This window comes from Megalobrama amblycephala, linkage group LG12 (genome assembly GCF_018812025.1).
Source record: "Megalobrama amblycephala isolate DHTTF-2021 linkage group LG12, ASM1881202v1, whole genome shotgun sequence".
NCBI classification, from domain to species: Eukaryota; Metazoa; Chordata; class Actinopteri; order Cypriniformes; family Xenocyprididae; genus Megalobrama; species Megalobrama amblycephala.
The window spans coordinates 33,922,188-33,937,453 of record NC_063055.1 but is presented as its reverse complement, the minus strand read 5'-3'; the positions used below and the strand labels follow the sequence as shown (position 1 = coordinate 33,937,453).

Here is a 15,266-nt window from a genome sequence, read left to right as displayed (position 1 = left end):
CATGTTGAATAAAGTCGTTATTTTGGTTTTTTGGAGCACAAAAAGTATTCTCGTCGCTTCATAACTTTAAGGTTGAACCACTGTACTCACATGAACTGTTTTAAAGGGGTAATGAACTGAGAAAATCTAATTTTCCTTGAGCTTTTGACATATCAGAGGTCATCATACTATAAGAATATCCTTTAAGTTTCAGAAGTGAAAACTTCCTTGTTTGTCCAATAAAAGCTTTTATTGGCACCAGACCCAGCAAACGACAAGTTTTTAAAAGTGGGGATTTAAGACGTCAAAGGGCAGCAAGCACCGCCTCTGCAGAAGATCAACGCCTACGTCATCACTGCCTGTTTAGCCCCGCCCACCGATTCACGCATTACATGCAATAGAATAGGTAGCCTAAGTAACACAGGCCTACGTGGTACTAAACCAAATCGAGCTACCAAGCAATAAACATGCCATTGAGGATTACAGAATATTGTGCAGTGCCTGGACTTGACAGTAATGCGACAACATGTAAGTAACTGTGTTCATTCTAATGCCTGATCTGATATGTAATGATTCATGCAGTGTCAGATGTTCTTTGTCTATGTGTCAGTAAATCAAACCCATGACTGAAAGTCAACTTGCGTTGTTTCTCTTAGTAGGATGAAAATAATCTGTTATTTAACAGTGATTAAATTATATAAAGAAAGTGATCAAAGAAAGCTCACTTTGCAATCGCTGGAGCAGTGCGCGCTGAAGCTGTCAATCAAACATTGCGAGTTTATCAGTGATTGATACATGCAAAACTAACGTTTTATTCAACGAATCTCTTAGTTGTATCATGTTTGCACTGTTAATGAAGATGAAAGCATTCGTTAGTGTGTAGAAATTGAGTTGCAATGATGAGATCATGTGCTCAACAACATGTCTGTGATCGGTTACAATGTTCATCTCTGCAACCTTTCATGCCACAATCTAAATAGAATGCTATAGATCTAAATGTAATGCAACACTTTTCACGATTAGTTATCCTTGAGAGCTGTAATAGTAAAAACGCGCTAAAAGAGAGGGTAATTTCAAATAGAATGATCTTAGCCAATCACTGCAGTGGGCGTTTACACTGAAGTCTCACAGCAGACACGCCCCTTAAAACAGAGCGTTCAAACCAGAGGGCTAAGATCAGGGTAGGAAAAATGCCTTTTATTTCTAAATTATGACAATTCTTGATGTAAAAAGCATACTAACATTATAAGTGCACCCCAGGTAACATTATAAAACAATAAAACAATGCAGTTCATTACCCCTTTAAATATAACTTTAAATGTAGCTTTCTGGGCATTTGAAAGTGTAAATTAACTTGCTGTCAATGCAGGCCTCACTGAGCCATTAGATTTTATCAAAAATTTCTTAATTTGTGTTCCGAAGATGAACGAACGTCTTACGGGTGTGGAACGACATGAGGGCGAGTAATTAATGACAAAATTTTCATTTTTGAGTGAACTAACCCTTTAAACATTGTTGAAATGTTTGGGATAATGTAAGTACACAAGTCAACAAAATATATAACATCGTTCTAGTGGTTTTTGGATATTTTAATCTAAAAATCTTACATATTGTGCCTTCAAGAGTAACTTTAACAGCATCACTTCACTTCAGAAGCCTCTCTATACACATTGCGTTATATATAAGTCTTAATGCAATATAATGCTTCATATTCATAATGCTTATAATGCACTTAATAATCAGTTCTTCCATAAAAGTGCTTGTCTATTAATAGTTACACTTTTTAATAGTATAATGCATCAAGATACACAATCTCATGTGTTATAATACATTATAAAGTTGTAAGCATTAATAGGTAAGTATTAAGTATTATAATATATTATAACTGTTGTTACAATTATTTTTGCATTACAATGTGTAAAGACATAATGAATTAAGGAGCTATGAATATTCAGTGAAGTGTTACTACTTACCCTTACCCAGATATGCTCACGTTAAGTGGCATGTACAGTATTAAATGGCAAACCTGAACTGCTTGATTGTAATATCGTTGAAAAATGTAAACTATATTATTGCCCAGCTATATATTAAAAGTTGGATGTATAGTATATTCTACTTGCATACATACAGTATACTGACATAAAGCAATATATACTATATAGCAATCTCAACTAGGTGGGCAAATTCTCATTACCATAATGGTGTTTTATTTTAAATAGTAAATAGTTTTAATGCTATTTTTCCTTTTAAGATTTTTTTATTGTTGTATTACAGTTACATCCACTTACATCAAGAGGTAGTGCAACAGTTTACAGTATTATTATTTTTATTTTTTTTTTGCATTTGTAATGAAAGGTGTTTTTGTTGTTGTTTCGGTAATAAGAATTTTTGGGGGAATTCAAATAAATCATCATTTTTGTCACAGTAATGGGGAAACAGAATTATTGTTCATAAAATTAGGTTTCATTGAAATTCTTCAATGTAATAGTTTCTTGTTTCTTTCTTTTGATTTCAGAGTAAAATATGACCCAGACATTTTCTTTTACTGGTTTTGTTCAATTCATTGCAAGTGATCAAATGTGGCCACTCCTAAGCGGAGGGAGCCCAGAGGTGTCTTTATTTGTAGCAGCTTCTGCAGTCACTTCCTCCACTACTACTGACTGGGTACTTCGCCCACGCCAAGCTGGATCACTTTTTGCCACATGACAACCCTGTTGCTGTGGTAACAACATGTGCCTTGGGGATAGTGCCTTTGTTTTAGCCATACATTTCTTCATCATTCCATCACTATCCATCAAATAAACAAATTTCAAGGAGATCATGTCAGTTTTCTATGATAAATCACCATATTACTCTGTGTCTAAAGTTAGCATCACATTATATTCAGATTAGTTAAAGCATTTATTGAGCTATAGCTCCCTCTTGAGATGAGGTCAGAGAAAGAGGAATAATCTAGCATCAGCTTTTGCAATATTTTTTTAAATAAATACTGATAAACTTTGTTACTCATATGAATATGGCTAGGTACCCAGTATTTAGGTACCCAGCCCTTTTGTATTTAGTTATAAATTGCTACTTTTTAAGTCAAAATGAAATCACATTTGCAGCTGATTTTACTTATATAATGACATAGGCTGGGCTGACTGGTGTTAGGCAGCGTCTCAAAACACACTGAACTTTGACACAGAACTCTTGAATAATAAAACCTAACCTTTAACCCAGAAAAATGAATGTACACAATGACAGAACACATATTTTTAACAGCTTCAATGGAATCTCAATTATTTATGAAAGCTGATGCCATCTTTAGAAGAATTTAGTCCATGTACAATGTAGATGTTATCATACAGTTATCATTATTAACAAAATTCCTTGCATTCTGTCAGTATCTTTTAAGGTTTTAAGGTTTTTAGTCTTGTGTACTTGTTTAGTTTAATATACTGTAATTTATGTTACATTAACTGTAATTTTAAGGACTACATACTTATTATGTAAAATAAATAAATAAATAAATAAATAAATAAATAAAGTACATAAATACATACATAAATATATAAAAATATCCAGAGGTTGACATTATAGGCTGCTTAAACAGAACAATATTTTCATAACGCCTCAGAGATACAGTGTTTACACTTTTGATAATGCAAAAACTAAGTGAACTAAGAGAGCTGTGGCGCAGGGGAATATTTTTAATGAATAACTTTGTGTGGTCCACACATAAATCAATATTTCTAAAGATTTGAAATATAGTGCATATACTATATAGAATACTATTATGAGATTTTTTTTATCTTTTTGTTATTGTTAGAGCCTCTGTTCACTATATGCTTTCAATGTATGGAACTTGAACATACATTTTGTTTCACAACAGGTGCTTTAGTAAAATGACAGAACTTTCATCTTTGTGTGAACCTTGCCATTAAGCAATCCTTTATGACCTTTTACTGACCTGTGACTATGTTCTCTGAGAGAACATTGATCTGCACCTCAACTGAGTGTTTGGAGGTGTAGGTAATCTCAGCACTGACATGGGCTACTTCACCGATGAACATTGGGTACAGGAAGTCTGTGCGCTCCACCCGGGCCAAGGCAGCTACACAGCGATCCTATTTGCCAAGATAAACTGTTATTCATTTGCACTTTACTAGTATACCAGGATTCTACAACTCAGTGTCTGCATCAAAAGATACACTTGAACTGTGTGTACATTGTGCTACATATTTGTAGTGCCCTCTACTGGCTACAACAGACAATGGCCATTTTCAAGCAGAAGGCTTGAATCAGGGCCAAAGAAAAAAATATTTATCACATTTTATAGATTTTTTAAAGGTTTAAGTAAATATATATAAGAATTTATTCTAAAATGATGTATATTACTTTACAATGTAAATAATATACATTTTTTTCAAATTACAGTAATGAGAAAGATTGTTTTGCATTAATGGAATGAGAATCTGTGGTAAAAGGCAAAGGAATAATCTAAATGATCCTAAAATGGAACTCATTTCTTGACAGGCTTTTTGCATTTTCACTTATCACTTATCAAAACAATCAGAATGTTCATCAGTTACATCTTTACTATGCTCATCACAAAATACACCACACTTTATATATAAAAAAGATGATGGTTCCAATGTTGAAAGCCTTGCATTGAACATTGTTCATATAACTGAAAGACCTAAAGAGTATCAGGAAGAGGAACTCACCCCAGTTTGAGTATTGCAGTGGCGTGTGCCAATGATGCAACCTGCTTCCTCAATCATCTTCAGGATAGTGCCACCATGAACATTACCAACAATGTTGGCATCATCAGGACGCATGATCCTGAGAGATTAAAAAAAAAAAAAAAAAAACTTTATACCCCCAGTTTCACAGACAAGGCTTAAACCTAGTCCCAGACTAACATGATGCATGTTTGAGTTTAAAATATGTCAGTGCCATTGTTTTGGGGTTTTTTCTAGGGCACGTTTATAAAAAGTTAAATGTCCTAATTGGACTAAAGCCTACTACTGGCTTAATCTAAACCCTGTCTGTGAAACCAGGCCATAATTTCTAGGTTTTAAAGACGCAAAATTTATTGAATATTACCATATTTAGTATTGGTCACATAAATATGCATACTTTTAGGTATACTTTTTTGACTTAGCTTTCTCTCGGATATTAAATTACTGTAACAATTCAAGTGCTCACAAATTGTATTCATTAAATACATATGACAATATTATTAAATCACATTATCTTGTTATATCTTCTGCTGCACAGATGTAAACAGTAGGGAAGTTTGATATACAAAGATCACACTGACTCAATTTCCAGGCTTCAAGACTCTAATGATTCATTCATAGACTACAAGCATTACTAGTCAATAATTATATTTATATTAGTTCCCGTACCAACAGTGCTGATATTATCTACCGTTTACATCACTCTGCATTTCTGTGTTTGTGCATTCCAAACAGATGCAATATTCCTATATATTTTATACATTCTTAGAGTGATTATATATTTATAACCACTCTAAAAATGGATTGTCACACAGGAGTGTATCGGTTGCATCATAAAAGACAGAAGGGAAAAAAAACATTCAAGTACAAATGACACAACAAATGACAACATATGGTGAAACAAAAACAGACATAATTACATCCACAACCAGTTTGGGGAGAAATTCTGCTAAGTCATCTTATGCCAAAACATTTCCTGTCATATTAAACTACTTTTAAACCTCCATGAAACAACAAACAAGTTATGACAAGTTCACTGAATTGTTTTGTTGAACATAAAAATCCACGTCAAACACAACATTACAAACATACAAACCTTAATGTCTGGAAGAATATGAGGGTGTGTCTATGTCTGGAAAAATATAAATTAGTGTGTGTGTCTGTTTAGAAGAGTATGATGATGTGTGTCTGTTAGTCAACTCTACCTGCTGAGCTCATATAGAGAAGCCATGACTTCTTAAAAGTTAGACGAGAGAGACTTGAGAAGTTCCCAACACTACAGTGACGTTCAGCGACAGTAGCATACTTTCATTCATTTCCTCCATCACATCAAATCATTCATGACATCATATTCTTCTTCACCACAAGTGTCATGTGTTTCACTGACTCAGACTCCACCCACCACCTTCATTCAAATTCTGTGGGTCTTCAGTCAATTCACTAGCAATGACACATTCACAGTGTTGTCCTGAATATTTAAGGCTCTAGAACACACTAGATGTTAACTGAAATGAAAAGAAAAAATATTCTAAACTTGTTACTTAAATTTGTTCAACTGCTAGTTACAATTCTAAATTTCAATACTGTTGAAAAATAAAGACATTCCTGTGATGACACATTCTATATATATATGTGCAAAGCTACTACATTGTTTAGCAACTGCAGACAGTCTACATTTTCAATAATAAAACATGCAAGAATTATTTATTCTGATTATTATTCACAATAATTACTAATAACGGTTTATTAAACATCTGTGTCTTGTATCAGATTGTTAATCCCACTGTTGTATAAAAGTAATGTCAGAATTTTTTTTTTTATAATTATTAAATCATTTTATGTTGAGCTCTATAAAAACTATGTTTTTATTTTAGATGTATTGATGGTCATTTTGTGTGGATATATTCATACCTGCATTAACGTTAGGCCTACAGTCTTTAAAATCATTTAGTTTACCATGGTGAATAAGCCGAGGTAACGGTTGCTTCACGACCAATTTCAAAGTTCCGTGCGACTGCCGCTAGGGGGTGAAATGCGAAAATCGGATGCGAATGTCATGTGCAGTGGAAAGGTGGCTTAAGAGAACAGACATGGAAATTGTAGCGAAAGAGACCAACTTTCATTCAAAGCACACTTCCAACCAGTGAAGCGTTCATGACCTCAAGGCTAGATTATTGTAACGCTCTATTGGGTGGTTGCCCTGCTCGCTTGATAAACAAACTACAGCTGGTCCAAAACGCAGCAGCTAGAGTTCTTACTAGAACCAGTTAGTATGACCATATTAGCCCTGTTCTGTCAACACTGCATTGGCTCCCTATTAAACATTGTATAGATTTTAAAATCTTGCTAATTACTTACAAAGCACTAAATGGTTTAGCTCCCCAGTGCCTGAGCGAGCTCTTAATGCATTATAGTCCTTCACGTCTATTGTGATCTCATAATTTAGGCCAGTTGATTATACCTGGAATATCAAATTCAACTGCAGGTGGTAGATCCTTTTCCTTTTTAGCACCTAAACTTTGGAACAGTCTTCCTAGCATTGTTCGAGAAGCAGACACACTCTGTCAGTTAAAATCTAGACTAAAAACACATCGCTTTAACCTGGCATACACATAACACATTATCAACAAGTAAATTGTTAGGCTGCATAAATTAGTTCAGCCGGAACCGTGAACACTTCACATAACACCTGATATACTCGCTACATCATAAGAAGAATGGCGTCTACGCTAATATTAGTCTCTCTCTGTTTTTCCCCGAGGTTTGCCGTAGTCTGCAAGATCCAAGCCGTATCCAGTTGAGATGAAAACGCAGCCCTGAAGTGTCAACTTAACTACCCTCTGTGAAGGCCTCCCTCCCTTTCCTTTCTCTATGTATAGATAAAACATTATCAAAATTATTACAGTTCCGCGGACATGAATAATTTTTCTGTATTATGTGGACCAGACAATTTATTTGGCAATATCACTTTGTTAAAAGGCCAAGCATCTGCGCACATACACATTCAAACACGTAAATGAACGATAAGAATGCATTAAAGGTCTTCGGTTTTCAGTAGGAAAGGTGTCATTGAAGTGGCCCCTAAGTAAATAATTAACAATCTTTACAACTGAAGTGATTCAATTAAAAACCTACTTTAGCTCGATAATAATATTTTCTTAGAGCTGCTGTAAAGTCAATTATTTTTCCTATTATCACTGTGAAGCTGCTTTGAAACAATCTGTATTGTGAAAAGCGCTATATAAATGAAGATGGCTTGACTTGAAGCAACGAAGAGCTGAGCTCAAAATCTTTTGCTTACTGCAATATTTAATGTGTACATGCCAACCATCGTAACAACAGATACAGGATTTCCCAAAGTAACCACAAGAATAAGAAAGCTTAGATTTATGTCGTCTGATTGCATCAATCCATGAGTTTATCATTAACAGGAAAAACAAGATCTCTTGTTCCTTTACCCATTAATTACAGTCAACTTAACTTGAAAAATAAATAAATAAATAAAAATATATGTGTGTGTGTGTGTGTATATATATATACACACACATACACACATACATATACACATATATGATCTGTCTTAACTACATTAGTTATAGTAAAAAACTTGTTTGCATTCAGTTTGCAATGCTTTGGTTCACTAAAATAGCTAAACAGAGACAGTATATAACATGTAATTTGGTTCAAGTTGGTTTTACCCCATCACTGATACTTTTAATTGCATCTTGTGAAACAAAAAGCACAACAGCAAAGATCCTACCTGGGAATATGAGGATAATGATGAAAGTGTCTGATCTCTCTCAGAAACAAAATGCCATTCTCAATAAAATGTAGCATATTTCCTTTTTTGCAACTACACAATAACAAAATGACCCAATTTGTTAAGCACAAAATGGATCTAACAACACTAAGTGATTCACCCTGGCTGCTAAGTAAATTTGGTTACCTCTGAGTAAATGTGGTATCTGCGCAACATTTTCATGTGAATATAATGTGTGTGGTTACTATGTGATCTAGCAAAATGCAATGTGAAATGCAATTCATTATAATTATACAAACCATTATAAATGTCACACACAATTATGATGATTTATTCTGTAAGCTTATTAATAAGGAAATATAAATTAAAATACATATTAGGAACACAATACAAAGGGGGGAGGGCATGTGTTAAAGGGTTAGTTCACACAAAAATGAAAATTATGTTATCATTTACTCATCCTCATGTCGTTCCAAACCATAAGACTTTTGTTCATCTTCAAAACACAAATAAAGAGATTTTTAATGAAATCTGAGAGGTTTCTGTCCCTCCACTGACAGTCCTAACAACTACCACTTTGACACTTCAAAAAGTCCATAAAGAGATTGTTAAAAATAATCAATATGAATTGAGTGGCTTAATCCAAATTTTTGGAAAAGAATTTTTACTTTATATGATAAACATATTGAATTTAGGCCTTTATTCACATATAAACATTCATCAACGCACACATCAGTTGCACGAAAAGCTCAAGCATGCTTGCTTGACGTGTGAGCACCAATGAGGTTCATTCTCATGTTTTAAGCAGCACGTTTGAGCTTCCATAGGAACCTATGAGGTTTGTTCTTACACATCAAGCAAGTACGGTTGAGCTTCTGTTGATGTTCACTCGCTGATCATTTTTTTTACATGTGAATAAAGGCCTATATTGAACCTGTTCATCATATAAAGCGATTGTGTATCTCTCTTCAGAAAATATGGACTAAACTTTTCAATCCATATGGATTAGATTTACAATCTCTTTGTGAAGCGACCAGTGTTAATTTACTTGACAAATAATTTGTCAACGACATTTTTTCACGGACGAAAATGAGACTAAGACTAAAGACTACAGGCTCACGCAGCAGCACTTCAGACTGCTTCGCAATCAATGAATAGCACACATTTATGCCAAACGAATGCTTATAATCTAATGTTGATGAATTATGACAATATTTATTACACAATGTTTATATGGTAGTATGTTTTAGATGGTTGTAAGAATGCATATTTTATCTCCCTCATCTGAATTTAAATGAGCAGCCTGCTACAGTGCAGACTGCAGACATTTCAGAATAAGAGTCACAGTGTATTTCGGGATGGTTTACAATTATTTTTTGTTTCCTGGTCATTATTGTTATTTTTTTACAAAATAAACTGTATTTAATTTAATTTCTATTTAAATCATAGTAAATTACTGTATCTTCTGTCACAGGAAGGAAAGACTAAGAACATTATTTGACATATTATTCAATATATTTTACAAGTATAAGGGTTTTTACAGTTAACTAAACCTAAGCCATAAAAAAATCTTCATTACTTGAAATAAACGTTAACTGAAATAAAAAATAAAAAATATAAAAAAATTTAAACTTATTTTATTTCAACTAGTTCCTAAGCTTTAACTTAACCTGATGCACTAAAATAACTAAAACAGAACTAAAAATCATAGAAATAATAGTATCTTAATGATAAGTGTGTCAATCCCTGACAAGTACTGAATTAAGCGCTCTTTCTTGTCTTTTTGCACTTGAACATTTTTTTTGTTTTGGCAAATAAAGTACAGTTGGTTGTCTTGCATAAACAGTTTGAAGAATATCAGATGTATATCAGTGTATTGGATCTGTGTATTGTTAGAGAAATGCTTACTTAATGCTTTACAATTTAACTAAATTACATTTTAGTTGACTAAATCTACTGTAGATTTAGTCGACTAAAATCTTATGATATTTAGTCTACTAAGACTAGACTAAAACAAACAATTTCTGATGACTAAAATATGCCTAAAACTAAATGGCATTTTAGTCAAAAGACTATGATTAAAACTAAATCAAAATTTGCTGTCAAAATTAACACTGGAAGTGACAAAGTGGTAGTTTCATGGACTGTAAATTGATGTGTTGTATCTAAGTCTGTTCCCCCTATGTTTCCTTCCTAATCCTAAACCTACCTGTAACCCTAAGGGAAACAGACTTTGATATAAGAGAGGGACAGATGAAATAAAGTCCTACGGGTTTGGAATGACATGAAGGTGTCATTGATTACTCTTTTTTTTCCATTTTTGGGTGAACTAACTGACCCTTTAATGCACCAGCATACTGAAACATCCAGCAATTGAGGTCTATAACAGGTTCTCGTTGTGAAATGCATCCACTGGCAAAGCAAAAACTATTTACAGCGACTTATAGAGGGAGGACAAAACTTGCTAATGCACTCTGAAACTACAAAATTATCCTTGACTCTAAAAGCTTTTTTTCACCAAATACTACACTACAATAGTATAACGACTATAATACAAAAATACAAAACTATTATAGTAATTTATAGTAAATACTATAGTGTTTTTGAACCATACTATAGTAAATTGTAGTATACTGTATATATTATAGTATTTACAAAACACTTTGTTAATGAATGCTACAGCATACTGTAGTATTATAACTATAGTGAACTGATAAACTGTAATAAATACTGTAGTATAATTTAGTTTTTACTACAGTAAACTGATGTGTATTGTAGTATAATTACCCTGTATTTGTAGAAAACTTACAGTATTGGGTAAAGTAATTTAAATATTACTAAAGTTGTTATATTACCACGACATCTATAGAATAACCACAGCAAATTAACTCAAGTACTTTACTTTACTATAGTATGGTTCAAAAACACTATAGGATTTACTATAGTATTTTTTAATGTGGGTAAGTAAACATTGGTAGTTCAAATGATTAATCAAACGCCGGACAACTATTTGAGTCAGATGTGACGACGTGGAAACGATAACAATTCAATGCCTATAAAAGTATCAGTGTCATCGTTACTGTCCAGAAGTGCAGCACTACTTGGTGTTGTTGTTGTCACATGATACCTGTTCATTTTCTCAGCGTACATCAAAATTAACCAATCACAGTCGTTTGGATTAGATTTATGCTTTAGCGATTACCAACGCGGAATTTCATCTGTAAATCAGATTTGGAATAAACAGAATTAGACGATTATACGCTTTAGCATTAGAATGTTTCCAGTAAGAAAACAAAACTATCGGAGAACAAACCTCGATGTAGAATTCGGCTTTCTGGCCCCCCAGTTTTGTTTCCACAGATAGTGGAAGAGTTGATTCTGTCTCATCACCATTAGCTATTGACATGTAGATTGGCAAATTCACACAAACACATCAGCCAAATATATGAGAGTGACAACAAATACCGACACACCGTCAAAATCTCATAAAATTTGCACGTGGTTGATTCAACGTGCATTGGCGGGTAACCCAAGCTGTACCACTTACAAGCACGAGAGGGCAGTAGCTACGCTTGAGCATCGAATGACAAGAGAAGTATTCTGTGACACCGCGCTAGTCGGCTATCAATGGACAGGCTTTTTAAACATTTAATCCTGATTACTGAAACAAAGGGATAAACACATGAGCGCCGAAATTTATGCTAAGAAAATATCACGCATAACAGTAATTTTGATTTCATTTCTACTTTCTATGCACCAGTTTATTTCACGATCCGCTTCTAGAGCAATCATCATAGCTGAATCAAATACACCACGCTACAGAAGTCCCGTACATCTCTTGAATATAATATTTCTTCCTTGAAGACTAAGATAACCTTGTGTTTCTGTCAGGGCTCTACATCAGCATCACTGTTGAGGTCATCACATACGACATACGATGTGCCCGGCATGAACTGTGTGAAAAAAAAATGCACCAGCATCCGAACGTTGTTTTCATCATATGAAAGGAACAAAAGTAACGTCCTCGTGTATTTCGTTCTCTGTAAAACGTATTAGTGATCTCCGAGAAGGATATTTATTATTATTCTATTTGTGGAGCAGGCTTCGGATTAAAGGGCCGCTTCATCGGACGTAAATTGAGATCCATCCATTGAGTCATTGAAGGTTAGAGCTACATAAAAGCGTCTTACCTGCATATCTGGATGGATGGTGTCGCTTGTGCATTTGAAATAGACATCTTGAGCTTGCCTTGAGTCGAGGCTCGTCTTTAACCCCTATTCCGTGTGTCGTAATGAAATAGACTGAGTCAGGCGGAGCGAGAGCTGCGGGTTTGAAGGGTGAATCGATTGACAAGGCTTCTTCCACTACTGCGGTATAAGACGTGATAAAAATCAAACTGCTGTTGATCATTTAACATAAGTACGGGGTGTGAATGGTTTATCCTTTCATATAAACTGTTTTAGAAAGTTTACTTCCGTTTATTAACAGAAGTAGGTTACACACGTGGCGATATAGTACAAGCTGCCCCTTGTTCTCTATAAACCAAAGAAACGTTTATATATATATTTACAATATTAACCGTTTATACATTCTAGACTTTAGGTTTAACAACATGTTCATCAATTGTTGAAATGAGTTACAACTAAATCTTTTACACACTTGCTTGTTTAATTTATTTCACACTTGAACCACCGAAAGGTGGCAGCAGAGACCAGGCTTTCCTGCAAGCGTTCATAAAGTGGACGCTTGTCGAGCAGCTGTCTCTGATTGTTTGCATTTATTTATTTAGCAGACTATCTTTTTTTGCGTACCTCACAGTACATTCAATGTATAAGCCGAATGCTTTGTCAGTAGGCCTTCCCTGTGATTAGGCTGAATATCTACCGCATTACCACTGTTGCACCAAATTGTCCTCATTTGCGCGCCCAAATCATGTCATTGTTATTTTTCATATGCTTCTCCTTTGTGCATTAGCTCTGTTTGTGCTCTTAAACTCATATTTTATTTTACTTCAGAAGGAATGATGCAAGGAAAACCAGCTGTGTAGCCCAAAATGTTTATTATAAAATGTAGCACAATACATAAATGTATAAACAAGTAAATACATAGCACATCCCCCAAAAAAAGAGATTTCAGTGAACAACGCAGAGTGTTTACAATTAAATAATCTGCTCCAACCCAGGATACTGAAGTGTGAGGTGCAAATGTTTTACATTTAATAACCCTTAGGGTTTTACTAGGCGTTTTCAAGAGCCACCGACGATTTAACCCGCAATGGGTAATAAATCTAACCACGTTATGTACAGGTCACGCGCAGGAAATCTAACCACGTTATGTACAGGTCACGCGCAGGATCTTTATGAAAACAAAACAAACAAACAAAAATATTTGAACGGGTCTGTTCCATTACTATACACTGGACTGGAAAAGGCAAGTATACAATACTTATATGTTATTTGATGACTCGTAGGCTATTCATCAAGTACATTTTAAAAGAAACTACATATGTTGCAGATTCTGAAAGGCTTGCATTAGAAGATCAGAACAATAGTCATTTGTATGGTAGAGCTACCAAGGTCTCCAGACATTGTCATCGGTGATCAGTGGCACAGGCTGAGGTTGACTGAGAATCGCAGCGTTGTTTTTTTCTGGGTTTACGATTCTTGAGCTGCTAGATTTCAAATTCAGAAGTTTTTGCTGGATTTGTGACATCATTCTGGAGCTCTGTGCACAGCAGTTCTGGCAGCCTGGTGTCTTGGGCATCATCGAACGCTGGATGAACTCGTTGACGCGATGGCGGGTTTCTGTGTCGAGATTGGTTTGCGGTAGGCGAGCTGAAACGCGCTGTAGGCAGGTTGTGTACCCCTCTTTAAAACTAACGGCGCCATCTGTAAGCAAAGAAATATACCGTTTAGTTTGCTTTGAAAACTAGTTTACATCAGACGACCATAATATGAATTGAAATGGAAAGTGTATCTAAAGAAAACTGACCTTTAGACGGAGTGGATTGAATATCAGTCAGGAATCGAACGGTCATCTCCAAAATGTCAGCTTTCTCCAGTTTAGAATAACGGCAATTCTGAAATAGAGAACAGGCAACGGTAAGAAAAAAACGTAACACACGTCAGCACTTCACTTTGAAGACAGACTATCTAAACCTATAATGTGTTTAGCCTATGAAAAAAACTTACATCTTTGCCTGTGAGCGGAAGAATGAGCGCTTTTAATCGGTTGAGGCTCTCGTTGATGCGCGCTCTTCGTTTCTTTTCCAGTAAGGGTTTCAAGGTTTTTCTCAGTTCGTTTGCCTCCTTTCTCATGGCCACGGTACGGGGCGCATAAGACAGAGCAGATACAGCAGTGGCGTTAGGAGTCATGTTGAGGTTTTCAGTGGGAAGGTCGTCTGTGCTGGATCGAGGATCCGCGCGGGGTTTATATTCCTGACGAGCGCGTCATGGGAACGCCCCCACGCCTCAGACAACTCCTCTAGCCAAATAACTTTAGACTGTCGAACAAAAGGACGCGTCTGTAGCGTGTATACATTATATTCAACTCTTAATCTCATTTTGAAAATCAATATGAATCATTTTATAAACCAATATTGCACATATTTGTTTATTTCCAATATGCTGTAATTTATTTTTTGCTCTTTCCCCCATAATGTCATATTTAGACTGAGAATTTTTGACAATGACCGCTTGTATTTAAACTACTATTTATTATATTGTATTAAACACTATTTATTATTTGACTCATTTAACCAAACTTTTAACATATATTAATGCATCTTTTATAGCCTCCAA

General features: G+C 34.8%; 2 protein-coding genes across 13 annotated transcripts in view; both read right to left on the bottom strand.

Moving 5' to 3' along the window:
- Positions 1-12,937, bottom strand: part of acot7 (acyl-CoA thioesterase 7) — a 132,663-nt gene extending 119,726 nt beyond the window's left edge. For 2 of the 12 annotated variants that reach the window (XM_048210788.1, XM_048210793.1), the window contains exons 1-3: positions 5,912-6,068; positions 4,689-4,806; positions 3,932-4,088 (exon numbers count right to left, since the gene is read on the bottom strand). In XM_048210788.1, coding sequence (XP_048066745.1) covers positions 3,932-4,088; positions 4,689-4,806; positions 5,912-5,937 — 301 coding nt within the window. In that variant the 5' untranslated portion in view covers positions 5,938-6,068. Of the gene's footprint in view, positions 1-3,931; positions 4,089-4,688; positions 4,807-5,802; positions 5,839-5,911; positions 6,069-11,779; positions 12,018-12,656 lie in introns of those variants that run through there. The other 10 variants (XM_048210786.1, XM_048210787.1, XM_048210791.1 and 7 more) reach the window with 10 other exon arrangements.
- A 553-nt stretch (positions 12,938-13,490) lies between these two features.
- hes2.2 (hes family bHLH transcription factor 2, tandem duplicate 2) lies at positions 13,491-14,934 on the bottom strand. Its single transcript, XM_048210200.1, has 3 exons — positions 14,658-14,934; positions 14,458-14,545; positions 13,491-14,354 (listed from the first exon to the last, which is right to left on the bottom strand). The coding sequence occupies exons 1-3, from the start codon at positions 14,838-14,840 to the stop codon at positions 14,035-14,037; spliced, it is 591 nt and encodes a 196-aa protein (XP_048066157.1). The 5' UTR covers positions 14,841-14,934; the 3' UTR covers positions 13,491-14,034.
- Between the last annotated feature and the right edge of the window lie 332 nt (positions 14,935-15,266).

Excerpts from the sequence above, each read along its gene's own strand:
- hes2.2 (XM_048210200.1), bottom strand. The coding sequence starts at position 14,840 with ATGACTCCTAACGCCACTGCTGTATCTGCTCTGTCTTATGCGCCCCGT. Across the intron at positions 14,546-14,657 it reads TTCCGCTCACAGGCAAAGAT|AATTGCCGTTATTCTAAACT; the intron begins GTAAGTTTTTTT and ends TCTCTATTTCAG. Across the intron at positions 14,355-14,457 it reads TCAATCCACTCCGTCTAAAG|ATGGCGCCGTTAGTTTTAAA; the intron begins GTCAGTTTTCTT and ends CTTTGCTTACAG.